We start from the raw sequence: 19405 nt of genomic DNA, 5'->3' as shown, positions 1-19405 counted from the left end.
ACACTAGATGCGTTTTTCCTGTCGCATCTAAAAATCATCTGCATGATGGGCGGTCACTAGCGGCTACTAGGAGGTCACATGACCACGCTTTCAGCTTGACAGTCCAGTAGATTCAACGGACCAACATGGCGGTTCTGTCTCAAACTTTCTCTTTTATTTCAAAAACACTTCAGCCAAACGTACAGGGTGTTGACATTGTTTCATCACCTAGTAATGGAGCTTATCTAAACGAGAATCTGCCAGAAGGACGGACTGGATGTGCTAACAATGGAGACAACGTGCTAATGAAATGGCCTCCACGCTCACCTGACCCAACATTTCTTTTTGTGGGGTTAAAGGACTGGTTCACATCCCACCACTTCCCACAGAGGAACTCAAGAACAGAACCAGTGAGGCTCTGGAGAACGTTAGCCATCACATGCTGCAGTAAGTGCAGCAGGAACTTCACTACCGACTCGATGTGTGCTTCGTCACAAGCAGCACACGTTGAACGTCTGTTTGGAGCATTAGAAAATTAGCATCACCCAGAATTCTTCATTTGGAATTTGAAGAAGAAATCATTTTATGTCCAAAATAAACCCTATTAAGAATCACTTCTCCTGACCATGTAGTCACTCCGATATGACATCTCAAATGATGTCAGACACCCTGTATTTCTGACAGGAAATCTGAGGTGAGAAATAATCTGTGCAGCAGCTGAATCTGTCCTGGTTTTAGTTTACCAGTGGCTAGTTTAGATGTTGGACCAAAGTTTCATGATGCGTTGCAACTCCACACGCTGCATCAAATTAGCATAAAGTTGAAGTCCTGCCTACTTTATGCAAATGAGCTGCTGCCACTCCGGGTATACACACCGCAATCAGACCGGCATGCAGCATGTGGTGCATTTACATATGGGAAAAATGCATCTAGTGGACATCCAGCTTTAGAAGGACAACTGCTGGAGACGTTTCTCTGCATCCAAACTGTCCACCGTCAGCTTCATTATTCTGCCATGACTGACTGCATGGTGGATCAGTGGTTAGCACTGTTGCCTCTATGTGTAGCCCTGTGATAGACTGTTACCTGTCCAGGTGTGATAGACTGTTACCTGTCCAGGTGAACCTGTGATACCTGTCCAGGTGAACCTGTGATAGACTGTTACCTGTCCAGGTGTGATAGACTGTTACCTGTCCAGGTGTGATAGACTGTTACCTGTCCAGGTGAACCTGTGATACCTGTCCAGGTGAACCTGTGATAGACTGTTACCTGTCCAGGTGTGATAGACTGTTACCTGTCCAGGTGAACCTGTGATACCTGTCCAGGTGAACCTGTGATAGACTGTTACCTGTCCAGGTGTGATAGACTGTTACCTGTCCAGGTGAACCTGTGATACCTGTCCAGGTGAACCTGTGATAGACTGTTACCTGTCCAGGTGTGATAGACTGTTACCTGTCCAGGTGAACCTGTGATACCTGTCCAGGTGAACCTGTGATAGACTGTTACCTGTCCAGGTGTGATAGACTGTTACCTGTCCAGGTGAACCTGTGATAGGCTGTTACCTGTTCAGGAGAACCTGTGATAGACTGTTACCTGTCCAGGTGAACCTGTGATAGGCTGTAATGAGGTCTAGGTGGTGTGTAGATGATGGATGTTGTTGTTTCTGATCATAATGAAGTGAAGAGTTCTGCTCTGATGCTGCCTCTCAGTGGTCTGTTCACAGCTCTGTCTGATTGGTCGGTAACAGCCAATCAGTGAAAGCTTGTGTTTACAGGTGAACCAGGTGGGAACTTTCTCTGATTCGGCTGATTTCACACTGAATGACTCATTCTCATGGAACCACGGAATGACGTGAAGCCGATTAAACGGTTTTCACAGAGATGAGATGATTCCCGTCATGCTAAGACTCTGCTCACCATGCTAAGACTTGACTCTACACGCTAAGACTCTGTTCTACACGCCAAGACTCGGCACTACACGCTAAAACTCGACTCCACATGCTAAGACTCTGCTCTACATGCTAAGACTCTGCTCTACACGCTAAGAGTCTGCTCTACACGCTAAGACTCTGCTCTACACGCTAAGACTCTGCTCTACACGCTAAGACTCTGCTCTACACGCTAAGACTCTGCTCTACACGCTAAGACTCTGCTCTACACGCTAAGACTCTGCTCTACACGCTAAGACTCTGCTCTACACACTAAGACTCTGCTCTACACGCTAAGACTCGGCTCCACATGCTAAGAATCAACTCTACATGCTAAGACTCAACTCCACATGCTAAGACTTGGCTCTACATGCTAAGACTTGGCTCCACATGCTAAGACTCGACTCTGCACACCAAGACGTGGAGGACATGCTTTCTTTAAACACGTATGAAAAACAACTTCTACGTCTCCGGTTATTCAGTTCAGGTAACATATTTAATGAAAACAGTCTAATCTGTGTGACTGAACATGTTCTGGTTCCTCCTCTGTGATGGAGACCAAACTCCTAGAAGATAAAATCCAGAAACAGTGAAACAACAACGGTAATCCTGCTTCTCCTCCATCAGGGAACCAACAGCTGAACATCTCCAGGTCAAACTCAGCTGAGGCCACCTGAAGCCAGCTCCTAGTCCACTAAAAACTGTGTTCTGGGGAGCTCCAGTGTTTGGAGGCAGATCAGGACATCAATCTGAGGCGTCCTGCTCGGCCTCAGACAGCTCAGGATGAAACCAGACCGTAAATCTGCCCGCTGCCTCCAGCTGCTGCAGCCTAATGAGGCCTCCTGGGTAATGGAGTTTCTTTTCTCCTGAAGGACAGAAGGAGGAAGGGACGGCAGAAACGTGGGAGCGATAAAAGTGGAACGCTGAGAGAAAAATGGGGACAAAAGACAAAAGAAAAAGAAAAGAAGAAAAAAGACGATCCAAATAAAAGTTCTCCCCAAACCTCCTCAGAATCAGCTTTAATAGATTACATAAAACAGTTTTAGCTTCATTCTATGTTCAGAACTGACGGGATTAGAAACTGATTCTCCTCAGAGTGAATCCTGCTTTCTTCTTCCATTGTCTATAAATGTTCTGACCAACCACCTACCACACATAAAAGTTAACCCACAATGACCTTTTTAAAGTTCTCTCCAATTTTAGACAGAATTAATCCAACATTTTTGAAAATGACATAAAAAAGTTGCCGATAGTCACACGGAAAAATGTCCAAAATCACTAAAAAAATTAAAAACAGTTTAAAATTACTCCCTATTATTCAAAATATCTTTTAAATCATCCAAACTTACTTGAAAATTGCTTATTCACTCAAAAACTGTCCAAAATTACTGGAAAATTTCTTCAAAATGACATAATTATCATCTAAATGTGTCCAAAATCAGTAAAACTTTCTCCAAATGGACTCAACATTTGTTCAAAATCAGATGAAAATCCGTCCGAAACCAAAGAAAAAGTTTTCTCGGTCTTCATATCATCATACCGCCACCTCCATGCTTCACTGTCAGGACTACGCATCCACTGTGGTAGTCCTGGTCAGAAGAGACACAAAAATACTAAAAAAACAACTATAAACCAACATAAAATGACCACAGAGACACAAAACCAGCCTTAAAGTTTATCCAGAATGAGCTTTGTTAAGTTTTCTCCAGCTGTAGATAGAATTAATCCAAAAATTTTGAAAAAAATTGTCCAAAATCACTAAAATCTTTTAAAAACGGTTACAAATACATCTAAAATGACTCATTATTGTTCTAAATGTTGTTTAAATCGTCCAAACTTACTTGAGAATTGCTTATTAACTCAAAAACTGTCCAAAATTACTGAAAAATGTCTACAAAATTTGACCAAACAGGTTTAAAAACAACTATTTCTGGTAAATTGTTCGAATGATGAAACATCCTCTACAGTTACGGTAGTTTGAGACTAACGGACGGATGGAAAACTGATTTATTTGGTCGTTTGTGTTGGTTTGTGTTGGTTTGTGTTCGTCTTTGTCATTTCGTTGTCTCCCCTCTCTCATCTCGTATCAGTTCTGTGCTGTTTTCTGTGTTTTTTCCTCCTTTTTGTCTTTTTCTGCTTAGCGTCTCGTTTTCCTTGCTTGGTGTCAGTTTGTGTCTCATTTTTGTCGTCTATTGTGATGTTTTGTGTGTCTCTGGGACACTTTCGACACTTAGCTCATCTGCTTAAATTGCAGTAAAACTGTCATTTCATGGTCAAACATTCTGGAGGAACGTTTTTAGAAAAATACTGATTTCTGACACACTTTTTGTTTTGGTTTTTTATAAAATTGTGGGAAGTTGTTGTTTTTTTCCCATTTAACAGATAAATAATGCTTTATATTTGCAAATGCGCATTCTGTTCTTTGTAGTTGACCAAAAAATACAAAAATAAGTAATAATAAATTATAATAAATGGTGTAGCTTTCAAATAACAGCAAATATCTGGAAAATACAGACTTGTTCTTATTCATTATTCCTTATTATTACGTATTTTTCCTTATTATTTGCCTTGTTATTCTCTTATAATTGGACTTATTATTCCTTATTTTTACCTATTATATATTGTTTGACTTCTTATTCCTTCTTATTCTTCATTTTTCCTTACTATTCTTTACTCTTATTTTGCCTTCTTATTCCTTACAATTGTCCTTCTTATTCCTCATAATTTTCCTTATTTCTCCTAATAATTTGACTTATTTTTCTTTACTATTTTTTATTATTCTCTTATTTCTTATAATTTGACTTGTTTGTGGGAGTTAAACGTGAACTTCTGTCTTTACGGTGGAGTCTGGTGGCACCTGGTGGTTCAGTCAGGGAACAGCAGGAGAACCAGCCAGTCGGACAGTTTTGTCTCGTCTTTGCCATGTTTTGTCTCATTGTCGTCATTTTGTGTCTCATGTTGGTCATTTTATGCGTCTTTAGGACAGTTTGTCTCTTTGTTTTTCACTCTGTTCCTTGATTTTGTTGTTTTCTTTCTCATTTTTGTTGTTTCATGCCTAAGTTTGGTGTTTTTTTTGTGCCTTGTTTCTCAGATTTTTTGTAGTTTTCTTTGTCGTATTGTCTCATTTTTGCTGCTTTCTGTCTTTTTGTGGTCGTTTTGTCTCATTGTCGTCATTTTGTGTCTCATGTTGGTCATTTTATGAGTCTTTAGGACAGTTTTGTCTTTTTGTTTATCACTTTGTGTCTTGATTTTGTTGTTTTCTTTCTCATTTTTGTCGTGTTGTGTCTTATTTTGTTGGGGTTTTTTGTCTAGTTTTGCTCATTTTTTGCAGTTTTCTTTTATTTTTGTGGTTATTTTGTATCTCATGTTGGTCCTTTGTGTCTCATTGGTGGTTTTTTGTGTCTCATTTTGGCTCTTTTCTATCTTTTTGTGGTTGCTTTGTCTCGTCTGTGTCATGTTTTGTCTATGTTCTGTCATTTCTTGTCTCATGTTGGTTATTTCATGAGTCTTTAGGACAGTTTTGTCTCGTTGTTTTTGTCGCTTTGTGTCTAATTTTGTTGTTGTTTTGTCTCGTTTTTCTCATTTTCTGTAGTTTTCTTTAACTTTTTTGGCCATTTTGTCTCATTTTGGTCGTTTTATGCGTCTTTGGGACAGTTTTGTTGTTTTGTGTCTTGTTTTGATGATTTTGTCTCGTTTTTGTGATTTTGTGTCTCGTTTTTGTGATTTTGTGTCTCGTTTTTGTGATTTTAAGTCTCATTTTTGTGATTTTAAGTCTCGTTTTTGTGATTTTAAGTCTCGTGTTTGTGATTTTGTTTCTTGTTTTTGTGATTTTGTCTGATTTTGATGATTTTGTGTCTCATGTGATTTAAGGAAAAAGATTGTGCATATCGTCATAGATCAGCTGTAGTTCCTGGTTGTTCCAGCAGGTGGAACTGTTTAATCCTGTAGAGACCAGAGGAGGCGTCACTCAGACTACAGTTAAAGCAGAGAGCATTGTAGGAGTTTAGCCGCAACGGGCACCATGACAAAGACTTCTGTTCTACTTAATGACCTCTGAGCTCATGTATAAATGTAAGTGTCAACTTCACAGCCCGTTGCATCTGACCACAAACTAGTCCACGACATCAGTACAAAGATATAAGAGTATGGAAATGATCTGCACACCGCTTAATCCTCATCAAGGTTGCAGGGGGCGGAGCCTATCCCATTCACCTGGACAGGTAACGGCCTATCACAGGGCTACACAGAGACAAACATCCACACCTACAGTTTAGAATCACCAGTTATTAACCTCAGCAGGTCTCTGGACTGTGGGAGGAAGCTGGAAAACCTGGAGAACCCAGCAGGAGAACATGGAGACAAATCTTCCTTGTCAGTGTTCCTCTGATGTTCCTGCTCTGTTTGCTGTGAACGTGGAACCTACAGCTCCACAAACTGTCTTTAAATGAGGTTCAAAACAAATCAAAGAATCCAAGAAGCCTCAGATCAGAGGACATGATGTTTTACTGCAGATACTAGAGGAACCCTCCACTTTGATCTAAAGAACCACCCGTTTGGTGTTTGGTTTCAAATAGAACAACTTGAGAGACATGAATCTTTATCTCCCAGATGTTTCCATACAGCTGGATCCTGAACAGACACTGGTTTGGGTTTGGTGTCAAAACTAACATGTTCTGACAAAAGAACTTCCACTTCATCAGCAGCTTCTGGTCCTAGAACCTTCATACATATCAGAGATGCGAGCCAACACAATGATGTTCTGATGATCTGCTAGAACATGATCCCTGTTGGTTCCATGTTCTGTATGTTCTGATGTGACTCTAGTAGAACCACAGTGTTCCAGCGTGAGTCAGCGTTAACACACTGCTGCAGGAAAATCTCCTTCATTCAAACGGATCATTTGAAGGAGCTGATAAAGAACATTAGTCCAACTCCACCTCATTCAGAGATGTTGGTTCTAACATTCAGACGTTCCACTAATGAGGTTCTACCGTATTTAGAAGGTCCACAGATGTTTTCTGCTTCCAGATGGAATTCTAAGGTGTCAGAAATGAACCATATGTTTGATGCGCAGCAGCTCCGTTCTACCACAAGGTGGCGTCTGGGTGGAGTTTGACTTGCTGTAACTGATTCAGTGTTGGTTCTATAAGAGAACCAAACAGACCGACGGTTCTATAAGAGGACAGAACAGACTGACGGTTCTAAAAGAGGACAGAACAGACCAACGGTTCTATAAGAGGACCGAACCAACTGACGGTTCTATAAGAGGACCGAACCAACCGAAGGTTCTAAAAGAGGACCGAGCAGATTGACGGTTCTAAAAGAAGACAGAACAGACCAATGGTTCTAAAAGAGGACAGAACAGACCAACGGTTCTATAAGCGGACCGAACTGACTGACGGTTCTATAAGAGGACCGAGCAGATTGATGGTTCTAAAATAGGAAACACATCCCTGTTGGTCTGAACAACCCGTTCTGAGGACGTGGAGTGAACTAGGTCATTTCTACTTTTTTGTTTATTGTAATTTGGTTAATGCTAATTTCTATTAGCCTGCCTATGGCAACGTCCATTATACGTTAGCTTTTAGCTAGCGTACTAATCGTTTTCTACATCTGGTTACAGTTCCATCGGCTGTTAGAGTTTTAGGGCCTTAAATTGTCCTGTGACTGAAGACGTGGCATTTAATGACCTCTAGTGTGTTCTTACAGCTCTATGGTGCTTTTATTTGGCTTCAGGCTGCGTCTAGAAATCTCTGTCTCTCGTTTAAAGAACCAAACTAAACACAGAATAATGGTAATATCATAAAAACTGGAATGAAACGATGTTCCAAAAGATCCAATAATGCAACGCCGGTGTCTTCCTACTTTAAAAACATGTTGGATTACTGCATGGCTAATGTACTGGAAAAAATGCCCCTCTCAAAACAAGAAACAAAAACTTATTTCAAGGAACTTTTACCTCGAAATAAGTGAAAAAATCTGCCAATAGAACAAGTGAAAAATGGCTTGGTAAGATTTCTTGAAATAAGATATGATATTTAGAATACTGAGATCTTAAAATTAGCTGGGAAAACTTATTTTAAGCTCTATTTTACCAGGATTGTCAAGCTTAGGTGTCTTAAAATAAGCCAGACATGCTAAAAAATAGTAGTTTTTCACTCAGAAATAGATTTTTGCTTTCATGTAACCTCCTACTTTAGATGTATTAACCCTCCTGTTGTCTTCATTTACAGGCACCAAAAAATATTGTTTCCTTGTCTGAAAAAATACCCGCAAATCAGCAAAAAATCCCCCAAATTTCTGAAAATTTGCAAAACCTTCAGGAAGAAAGTTCCAATAGTTCCTTAAAAGTTTCCCTTAAAAGTTTTATTTTTTAAAAAATCCCCCAAATTTGGCAAGAAAATTCTTGTAAATATTTTCTAAAAATTTGTAAAAATCTTCAAAAAAAATCCTAAAATTATCTAAAGTGATTACATACAGTGGGGATCGGAAGTTTGGGCATCCCAGGTAAAAATTTGTATTAATGTGCATAAAGAAGCCAAGGAAAGATGGAAAATTCTCCAAAAGGCATCAAAAATTACAGATAAGACATTCTTATAATATGTCAAAAAAAAGTTAGATTTTATTTCCATCATTTACACTTTCAAAATAACAGAAAACACAATAATGGCGTCTGCAAAAGTTTGGGCACCCTGCAGAGTTAATACCTTGTACTGCCCCCTTTGGCAAATATCACAGCTTGTAAACCATTTTTGTAGCCAGTTAAAAGCTTTCAATTCTTGTTTGAGGTATCTTCGCCCATTCTTCTTTACAAAAGTCTTCCAGTTTTTTGAGATTTCTGGGCTGTCTGTCACACACTGCTCTTTTAAGGTCTATCCATAGATTTTCAATGATGTTGAGGTCAGGAGACTGTGAAGGCCATGGCAAAACCTTCAGTTTACGCCTCTTGATGTGATCCACTGTGGATTTTGAGGTGTGTTTAGGATCACTGTCCATTTGTAGAAGCCATCCTCTCTATAACTTCAGCTTTTTCACAGATGGCATCAAGTTAGCATCCAAAATTTGCTGAAATTTTATTGAATCAATTTTTCCTTCTACTCATGAAACGTTCCCTGTGCCACTGGCTGCAATACAACCCCAAAGCATGATTGATCCACCCCCATGCTTAACAGTTGGACAGAGGTTCTTTTCATTAAATTCTGTGCCCTTTCTTCTCCAAACGTTCCTTTACTTATTCTGGCCTAAAAGTTCTATTTTAACCTCATCGGTCCACAGAACTTGTTTCCAAAATGCATCAGGCTTGTCTATATGTTCATTTGCAAACTTCAAACGCTGATTTTTGTGGTGAGGACGTAGAAGAGGTTTTCTTCTGATGACTCTTCCATGAAGACCATATTTGTACAAGTATCTCTTTATAGTGGAATAGTGTACCACAACTCCAGTGTCTGCCAGATCTTTCTGGAGGGATCATGCAGTCAAACGTGGGTTTTGACTTGCTTTTCTCACAATCCTGTGAACTGTTCTGGCAAATATTTTTCTTGGTCTTCCAGATCTTGCTTTAACTTCCACTGTTCCTGATGACTGCCATTTCTTAATTACATTCCAAACAGAGGATATTGGCATCTGAAAACGCTTTTCTATCTTCTTATAGACTTCTCCTGCTTTGTGAGCGTCAACTATTTTCAGTTTCAGTGTTCTAGACAACTGCTTAGAAGAACCCATGGTGCTGATTGTTGGGGTAAGGTCAGATGAATCTGGGCATTTAAAACCTTTGAGATTGACATCACCTGGTCTTTCCAGACGATGACTGTGAACAATCCATGACACTGTCAGGTCTCAGCTTTCCAAAGGGGGCAATGCATGCTATAAACTCTGCAGGGTGCCCAAACTTTTGCAGACGCCATTATTGTGTTTTCTGTTATTTTGAAAGTGTAAATGATGGAAATAAAATCTAACTTTTTTTGACATATTATAAGAATGTATCATCTGTAATTTGATGCCTTTTGGAGATTTTTCCATCTTTCCTTTGCTTCTTTATGCACATTAATACAAATTTTTACGTGGGGTGGCCAAACTTTCGATCCCCACTGTATATATCAGTAAAATTTCTAATATTTTCTTTAAGAACATTCAGAAAAAAATCAACCAAAATCCAGCTAAATTCACTGGATTTTGGTTGATTTTTTGTGAATGTTTTTAAAGAAATATTTTTAACAGATGACACGAGGGTTAAACTTATTTTGATTTTTCTTGTAAAATTCAACTCAAAACAAGATAATTTCAAGATTGTTTGACTTAACAAGATATTTAAGATGCATTGTCTTAAAACACGTCCCCCCCATCTGCTGAAATGTCTCTTGTTAAGTGAATTTATCTTAAATCAAGTGGGATGAGATGTCTAAAAATAAGACAAATAGACTTGGTAGGATTTTGAGTTTTTGCAGTGTGTTGTTTCTTTCAGTAACTTTATGGCTCAGTTGTTGCGTTCCTGACAGTTTGACAGATCTTTCGGTTTTCTGCGTCTCCATCACAGAACACCAGAACAGTTTACTTTTTGTACGAAACAATAAAAAACCCCAGCATGGTGTTTCTGAGCTAATGTGCTGTATTTACATCCCTGCTCCTGGTTCCACCACTGGGTCCCATGGAGGCGTCGGGCTGCTGGGGTGAGTCGGTACCTGATATGGAGCAGTAGATGAGCCGTGGGTTCCCTCTGCTCAGCTGCTCGTATCCTAAACCCATCTGACGAAGCTTCCCTGGAAGGTAGTTCTCCACCAGCACATCGCACACTCCTGCAAGCTGACACACAAAGCGTTCGTTCACCAGACTGGAGGATCACATCCAGCTTTCCTCAAAGCTTCAGTAAAAAAAAACTGAAACCTGGAGCCTGGTGCAGGTTTCTGAGCAGAATCAGAACTTACAGCGAGCTATTCAAGCTCAGGTCGGATTGATCTATTTAGACTGAACTTTTCTGTCACCAATGAGGAGATGATAAATGAATGATGATGACAAATATTAATTACAGACATCCCAGTCCAGGCCACTGAGCAATTTTTTATTGCTCAGTCGTCATCTAGTTTCAAATCTTTGTTTACAGCTGTTGTCACACAGAAACACAAAACAAGCTGTAAAAATGGTCATTAAATGTTCCACTTATATGTAGAATGACTTCCTGCTAGATCTGGATCAAACATGTGGTCGCTGGTTGGAGGTCATTAAGTAGAACAGAAGTCTTTGTCATGGTGCCTGTTGCTGCTAAACTCCCATAATGCTCTCTGCTTTAACTGTAGTCTGAGTGACGCCTCCTCTGGTCTCTACAGGATTAAACAGGAAGAGGCTCCACCTGCTGGAACTACGAAGAACTACAGCTGGTCTATGATACATTTTATGACATGCGCCACTTTCTTCTTCTGATGTATCAGTTAATATATTCTGTAATACTTCAAGTATTATCGAGTGAAATGGTTTAGAATATTTCTAGATATTAAATATTGAAACTCAGATGACATCAGGACATCTCTAACTTTTAGTATTTATTCTAATTCTTAATAAAAATGCCATGTTCAGTCCTGACTGAAATGTAAGTCCGTTATCTGATCAGATGAGTTTAAATTGCTTCTAATTTGAGTTTCTGTCCGACTGATAAATGGTTGCTTGTGTTTTCTATGAACATTCAGGTGGAACAGACTGAAATCAGGCTCATGGTTGGTGCTTCCTACCTCCTGGATGACCTCCACTCCTCTGGGATGTTTCATGTCCACAGCAACACTCTGAAATCAGACAGTTCACCATCAGACTACAACCAACCGCTCACGTTTTCTGCACATGAAAACTGAGCTAACTGGGAGCTTTCACGTCTTTTACTTCTCTAACTCTGGATCACTTCTGTTTGGGTTTTGACCTGTTTCTTTCCAGGCAGCCACTCGTTTCTCCTTGTTTCTATTAACTCTCTGAACTTCAAGCATTTATCGAGCGTCTTTTTGCATTTTTTCAAACTGTTGGTTCATTTTGATCTAAAGTCCTGCAGCTCTGTGGAACCAGAACATCACGAAGAAGGAGAGAACTCAGAGATGACTTCTGTCAGTAGGACTCAGAAAGATGGAAACCAGCAAAGCAGAAAAAAGAAATATTTCTTTACATATTAATTTTACAAAAGTTGGAAAAAGAACTTGGAAGTATCCCCAGGTGTTATACATGTCATTATTCTACACCACAAATAGGAGCAAACCAGCTTCAACCATAAAAGGCAACCATAAAAAGTAGGAAAATGATGACAAAGAGGCGCAAAACAACCACATCATGTTGCAAAACAAACACAAAAATTACAGAAAAATACACAAAAAGTTCCAAAAGCTGCACCAACATGATGCAAAAGAATTTCTGAAAGCTGTAAAATGAAAACATAAGTAGTATTTTGGGTGGAACAGACTTTTAAAATTACAGGTACTTTGACATGAAGTAGTACTTTCTGTGGAATACTCCTTGAATAAACCTTTAGAATAACAGGTACTTGAGTATGAAGTAGTACTTTCTGTGGAATACTCCTTGAATAAACCTTGAAAATTGCAGGTACTTGGACATGAAGTAGTACTTTCTGTGGAATACTTTTTGAATAAAACTTTAAAAATTACAGGCACTTGGACATGAAGTAGTACTTTCTAACCCTAACCCTCCATACAGGAAGTGAAGTCACATTCCGGCGTGCTGACGAGATGTTCTTCCGGCTTCAACTCAACTCAGACTTACCTTCTTGTTTCGGTTGACGCTGAGGAAGTAGGCGCTCTCAGAGCTGACGAACGGAGGACCCCAGGCTCTGGTGTCATCGCCTGCACCTGCTCCACAAACACACCAACAGCATTACCTACAATCCTTCACTGGTCCTCAGGCAGAACCCGGCTGGGACGGAACCACTCACCGGGTCGCTCCACTTTGACCACCTCGGCTCCCAGATCTCCCAGGATCATGGTGGCGAAGGGTCCGGCCAGAACTCTGCAAACACACCATGGAAATCTACTTTAAGTGAGATCCTGTGGAGCTACCTGGAGGCTGAGTGATGCTGCACATTTCTCACCTGGTCAGGTCTAAAACTCTGACGCCCTCCAGTGGCCTAAGAGCTCCTCCTGCAGAAGTTACATTCAGACAGTGAAGCACCAACAGTGACGTGACTCAGTTTAGATCTTCTGACAGTCGAGGTCAAGACAACAGAGTTCAAATGATCATTTTATAACCAATCAAATCTGTGGGCAGAACGGACACGAAAAGACGTAGAGGACCAGAAGATGTGTCAGGACACAATCACAAAGAGTCTCAGAATGCATTAACCAGCTCCTCAAGGAATTTGTGATGTTGTGATCACAACAATTCATGCAAATTCAACCAATCTCTGTGAATTCTGCGCGACTTTGCAATTTTGTCCAATCACCGCATCTTTTCCGCAATTTTGGACATCCTCCCATGAGTTCCACCAATCATAGCAGTCCCAAACATAATGCATGTACATCACCGAATTCACTTCCTTGTCTCTCATTTACCAACAAACATTAGTGCTGAAGACCGTGAGAAACAGTTCCCTGATGTTCTTCACTGTAAGCTGTTTCGCACCCGTGCAATACTGTGGTGGAATACAAATGAAAATCATCGACTGACAAACACTTTTCTACCACCAAACATATCAGGAGAATGTCTGAAAGGAGTGGACCACAGACCACACAAATCACCGTGATGGAAGCTGTTGATCCAGACCTGTTTGAGCTCTGAAAGAATGAAGGTGAGTTAGATTAATTACTCCACCAAGGAAAGCGGCGGAGTTATGTGACGATCGGCGTACCTGAATCCGCCTGTTAGCAACATTACTCAAAAATGGACAAACGGATTTGGATGAAACTTTCAGGGAAGGTCAGAAATGACACAATGACCAAGTGACTAGATTTTGACAGTGATGCAGCTTATAGTCTGGATCCATGGTTTGTTAAAGATTTCCCCATTGAGACAGCGGCACGGTAACCACGACAACAAGTGAAGGCTACCTCAGCTGCCTGCTGATGATCACATGACTGTGATCCTAATACAAATCCACCGCTGAGGACTTATCAGGACTTATCCGTCAGAAATGATACAAGGAACGACTGATTAAATTGTGGGGGTGTTTCTGAGTCCCATCAATTCCCACCGCCCGCTACATATTTAGGTCACATGATTCGGTATTGAGGTGGAAACTAAGCCCTGAATCAGGGCCAGAGTTTAAGCCTTGACCGGATTCAAATGTCTAAAAAGATTCTTGAAAGATCTTCAATAAATCACCAGGAGAAGTCAGCATTCAGATGCAGCAGGATTTAGTGTCAACAGAAAATCCAGGAGTAGTTCTTAGTAGTGATTAACACCCCAAGAAGAACCAGAAATACTAAGCTGTGCTTCGTCTTTATGCTATCAGAGTTGGTCATTTGTCCACACCTATAGGGTGTATTATTGGATGGACAGCTCTGTCATTGTTATTCTTTTCAAATCTATTGGTCAAATCTCGACATCAGGTCATCATATTTCATCACTACATCACTCCCCACAGAGGGCATCAGCTTATCATTCATGTTTTACAGAGAACTTTATTCTTCAGTTTAATAGCATTTGCCATGATTATATCATCTTTTAGTATATTGCACCCAAAAATATCACACTACAGGATCCAAATATAACGTTACACATGCATAACACACGTGTTAAACGTAAGGTCATTTAGTTTATGGGTACATCGATATTGCATGGACACATTCTATGTTGCTGTGATTTCTGATCATCAATGACTAATAAACAAATGCTGCATTTCTGACAATGCCATATGGGGGAATGAGCAGCCGTGGAGGAGGACTGAGTTCTCTGAGGGCTTTTATAGTTCTTCTGTTGTACTGAATTGCTTTTTTTCTTTTGTCAATGAATGAAATAAAACTAACAAACGAGCTAGCTAACTAAAACTAATTAAGTAGCTAACTAGCTAATTAACTAAAACTAATTAAAAAACTAAACCAACCAACTAACGAGCTAACAAAAATATTAACTAGCTAACTAAAACTACTTAAAACTAGATAACTAACAAAATACTAACTAGTTAACTAAAACTAACAAAAACTAACTAGCTAACCAAAATTAACTAAAGCTAACTAGCTAACCAACTAGCTAACTAAAACTAACGAACCAACTACTTAAAACTAGGTAACTAAAACTAGCTAACTAAAATGAACTGACTAACTAAAGGTAACTAGCTAACTTACTACCTAGGTGACTAACTAAAACTAGCTAGCGAGCTAACTAAAACTGACTAACTAAAGCTAACTTACTAACTAGCTAACTAACAGTTCAGTCACAATGCCAGCTGCAGTGACTTTATGGTAAAATGACATTAAATGAGTTGAACTGGTCCTTTAGAACTAATTAAACTGGTAAGCAAATGGCTAAACTGGTTCACGTTGAACCCAAAGGAGCTAAAACTCTGCAGACATGAGGATGGTTGTTTTTCTGGACTAAAAGCAGCTTTTAGCAGAGGATCGTTGTTTTTCTGGACTAAAAGCAGCTTTTAGCAGAGGACCGTTGTTTTTCTGGACTAAAAGCAGCTTTTACCAGAGGATCACTGCTGAGCAACACCGGAAGTGACGGCGGACTGGCACGTCTCCGTCAGCTTGACGCCACTGGACTGAACCGGCTCGGACCGGACCGGCGGGTCGGACCTCCTGCCGCCGGTTCGTGTGAGCGGCGGATCCGATGATCGCGGCGACTCGTTCGGGAAAACATTCCGCCGGAAACCGCCGCCAGCTTTCGATCAGCTAGCAGGACATGCTAGCTCCAGTACCTGTCAGTGTGCCGGAAATCCACCGTCCGCCTGCCGGACTCCTCCCCGGATGGGTCCCCGGCAGCAGCGACGTGAAAGCGGCCGGCCGGAGAGCTCCGACACGGTTCCTGAACAGTCCGAGAGGAGCCGACATTTTGCACCTGTTAGCGCCAAACGACAAGAACGGAAACAGCCCTGCAGCGTTTCACAATAAAAGCTCATCACCTCAGTGTTTTCTTTAAAAAAAAAAAAAGAAAAAAGAAAACGAACTATATTAATCTACGTGTTACCTGCAAAACAACTTTCAATCATGGAGTAATAAATAATGTCATGTAAAATCCGTGTTTTTATAAACGGTCATTTGTTCTTTTATAATGAAATTACACTGTTTTAGTGCATTTAATTCAGAAAAAAACATGATTATTTTCCAGATATGTTAAATTATTTGATTAAAAAATACAAATATTAAGGGCTTAACCGTGGTAAACAATGTTTGTAACCGTTATTTTACAGATTTTCCCTGTTTAGTTAAATTGCAAATACCGAGTGAATTCGTGTAAGAAAAATAAATGTGTTGTTTACATGTTGACTGTAAAAAACAATAAGAGGCAGAAACTGTCAATAACGTCCCATCAGGAGCCTGTATTTCTAGAATGATTAATCTGTTCTTTAACAGTGCTTCCAGGATGTTGGGTAGAATATACCATCAGATAAACCTTTTAGGTCTACATTGGAAGATTTTAGAGTAGAATATTACTCCAAACCATCCTTTAGGTCTACATTTAAGGTGGAATACTCCTTTACACCAAGATTTTTTTGGTCTACATTGAAGGACTTTAGGTGGAATATTCCTTTGAACGAACTTTTTAAGTTTATGTTGAAGGATGTTGGGTGGAATATACCATCAGACCAACCTCCAAGGTCTACAGTAGTGAATTTTAGGTGGAATATACCATTAAACTCACCTTTTAGGTCTACATTGGAGGATTTTAGGTGGAATTTTCATCCAAACCATCTTTTAGTCTACATTTAAGGATGTTTAGGATGGTATATTCTTCCAAACCAACTTCTCAGGTCTACATTTCAGGTGGAATATTCCTCCATACTAACTTTTTTGGTCTACATTGAAGGATTTTTTCTAAACCACCCTTTCGGGTCTATATTTGAGGTCTTAGGTGGAATATTCCTTTTAACCAGCCCGTCAGGTCTCTTTGAGGATTTTGGATGGAATACTCGGTTAAACCAACATTTTAGGTGCATGTCCAAGAATTTTTGGTGGAATGTTCCTTTAAGGCGGATGTTTGAGGACCTTGTAGGTGGAATACTTCCTGAAACCAACCTTTTAGGTCAACATTCAAAGATTTAAGGTGGAATATTCCTTTAAACCAACCTAAATTTCATGTTTTGATCATTATCAAGTGAGAAACCTCAATCCAGACTCCTCATAATGACGTTTGACATTTATGCTGCTGTTATTTGTTTAGTCCAGACTAAATGACAGAAATCCACAACTGTAATTTTATTTCAGGACTCGGTTAATAAATGTCAAAACAATCCATGTGACTCTAAAAACTCAACAGTTTTACAAACTCTAAGATTAAACTCTCCACAAGGATCCAAAATAAGTTGGACTTCTACATGAGAGCTTTAATTATTCTTCATCTACTTCCTGAAAAGTTTGGTCAAAAAAAAAGACAAAAACTAATATTTTCAGCTGAACTAAAGACAGACTTTGTGATTTTTCTGCTCACATGTTGTGTTGTTGTAAACTTCCTCTTTCAAATAAATATCCTCCTAACCCCCTGGAAACCAGCGTTTGTCCTGTTTTTGTGTTGCTCCTCTGCAACCCTAGACAGCCGGGTCGTAATGTTTTTTGAGCAACACACCATACTATGACGTTTTTACAATGATGGTTCTACTATGGAACCAGTTTGACATGTTCAGGCGTTCTTTGTGTGAAAACTAAGAGATTTCAGTGATCAGAAGGTGGTTTTCAACTTTCTTTGTTAACTTTCTGCTTCAACTTTAAACTAAATTTCCTTGACTAAGCCAGCCCTCTGGACTTCCAGGAAGCTGTGTTCCTATTGGCTGTCCAGGTGGCTGCTTGGTGTTATCAGGAACACCTGAGCAGCTCAGTGTCTTCCTGCTTTATTTAGCTGCAGACAAACATTTCCTCTGTTTCTCTTCACCACTGAACTGGGTTTGGTTCTGTTGCTTTAGTTTGTTATTTAGGCGTTGGCTTGCAGCTTCCAGCAGTAAAATAGTCTTTAATGTGTTTCTTGGTGTTATTTAGGGCTTTGTACCGGATAGTTGTCTTGGTAAATGAGGTTCTTTAGTCACAGTTAGCACATGGTGTTAATGTGTGCAGTGATTAGTGGATTTGGTGCAGCTGAGTTGTGTCTTTATCTTGGCTGTAGTGAGTCTTCAGAGGTTTTTGGTCAGACACATTCTGTATTCTTGTTTGAGAACCAACGTTGGTTGTCCAGAAGGTAAGAGTTCCTGTCCTGATTCTCTGTTCTCAGAGGTTCTCTGGTAGGCTGCAGGAGACTTTAGCTTTTGGGTTGTACTAGTTTGGTTTTTGTATGGTTTCATTTGGACGACTATCTTGAGGCTCCTCCATGTGCTTTAGTGAGGTTTTCTGGAACAGTTCTACAAAGCAACTTACAGCAGAAGAGACTTTGAGAGTTTTTAGGAAGTTGTGGAGACCAGACTTTAGAGCAGCAGAAACATTTGTCAGCAGTTTGAGCAGGAGAAGGTGAGCTTCAGAGTAGAAATGAGATGGAAACCTTCTTGACCCGTGTGGTGAGGTCCTGTACCAAGAGTTTGAGCAGGTTGTGAAGAGTCTGTAGTTCTTTGGTCTGAAAGCACAAGAAGAGTCGACTCATTAAAGGAGAAAACAGGAGATATTGTTGGTTCTTCTGTCGCTCTGCAGTTTCCTTAGACTGAATATCAAGTTTATATTTTAAATGATTTCCCATGTGAGCCCAAGAAGACTTCAATAAACTCCCTCCATCCCCTGGACACAACATATTTTATTACCATGTTGAATCTTTATTTTTTTAAAAGGTTTTTGAGATTTAATCATAGTTTAAGCAGTTTTTCTCTTTGCTTGTTTAGTCATCTGTGTGAAAACTGCAAAACAAATAAAGTTGAATTGATAAACTGAATAATTGACTAACTCATGATTGTGCCAACATAAGTATTTTCTTTGTGATTTAAGGGTTTGTTTCGTTTTTAAGGCTGGGGTTAAAATCTTGACAGAAATAAAGATTAAAGAAATAAACTACATTTAAAAAAAACAATTAAATCAAAGGGGAAAAAACATTTAATACAATTAAACTTTTAAAAAGAAAATTAAACATTAAATACAATTAAATTATATTAAACAGACAAAATATTTAATTGGATAATTAAACAGAAGATACAAAACATGTAATTATGAAATTTAACAAAATTTTTAAAGAAAAATATTAAACATTAAAGATAAAATATTTTAGATAATTAAACATTTAAAAATACAATTAAACAAGAAGAATATTAAACATTTAAAAAAATACAAAACATTTAATTAGATTATTAAACTTTTAAAAAGACAAAACATTTAATTAAAAAATTTAATTTTTAATTAGAAAATTAAATCTGAAAGACAATAAAACTTTAAATAGGAATTAAACAGAAAATAC

At 39.2% G+C, this 19405-nt stretch overlaps 1 protein-coding gene across 4 annotated transcripts in view; it reads right to left on the bottom strand.

Moving 5' to 3' along the window:
* sugct (succinyl-CoA:glutarate-CoA transferase) overlaps window positions 1-15921 on the bottom strand; it is a 67442-nt gene extending 51521 nt beyond the window's left edge. Inside the window, exons 1-6 of one of the 4 annotated variants that reach the window (XM_055007042.1) lie at window positions 15744-15921; window positions 12978-13026; window positions 12822-12916; window positions 12653-12738; window positions 11626-11676; window positions 10585-10705 (exon numbers count right to left, since the gene is read on the bottom strand). In XM_055007042.1, the coding sequence (XP_054863017.1) occupies window positions 10585-10705; window positions 11626-11676; window positions 12653-12738; window positions 12822-12916; window positions 12978-13026; window positions 15744-15876 (535 nt within the window). In that variant the 5' untranslated portion in view covers window positions 15877-15921. Of the gene's footprint in view, window positions 1-10584; window positions 10706-11625; window positions 11677-12652; window positions 12739-12821; window positions 12917-12977; window positions 13027-15514 lie in introns of all 4 variants that reach the window. The other 3 variants (XM_023299827.3, XM_055007045.1, XM_055007043.1) reach the window with 3 other exon arrangements.
* Between the last annotated feature and the right edge of the window lie 3484 nt (window positions 15922-19405).

This window comes from Amphiprion ocellaris, chromosome 22 (genome assembly GCF_022539595.1).
Source record: "Amphiprion ocellaris isolate individual 3 ecotype Okinawa chromosome 22, ASM2253959v1, whole genome shotgun sequence".
NCBI classification, from domain to species: Eukaryota; Metazoa; Chordata; class Actinopteri; family Pomacentridae; genus Amphiprion; species Amphiprion ocellaris.
Note: the sequence above shows the minus strand (reverse complement) of the source record. Positions and strands in the feature narration are given on the sequence as shown.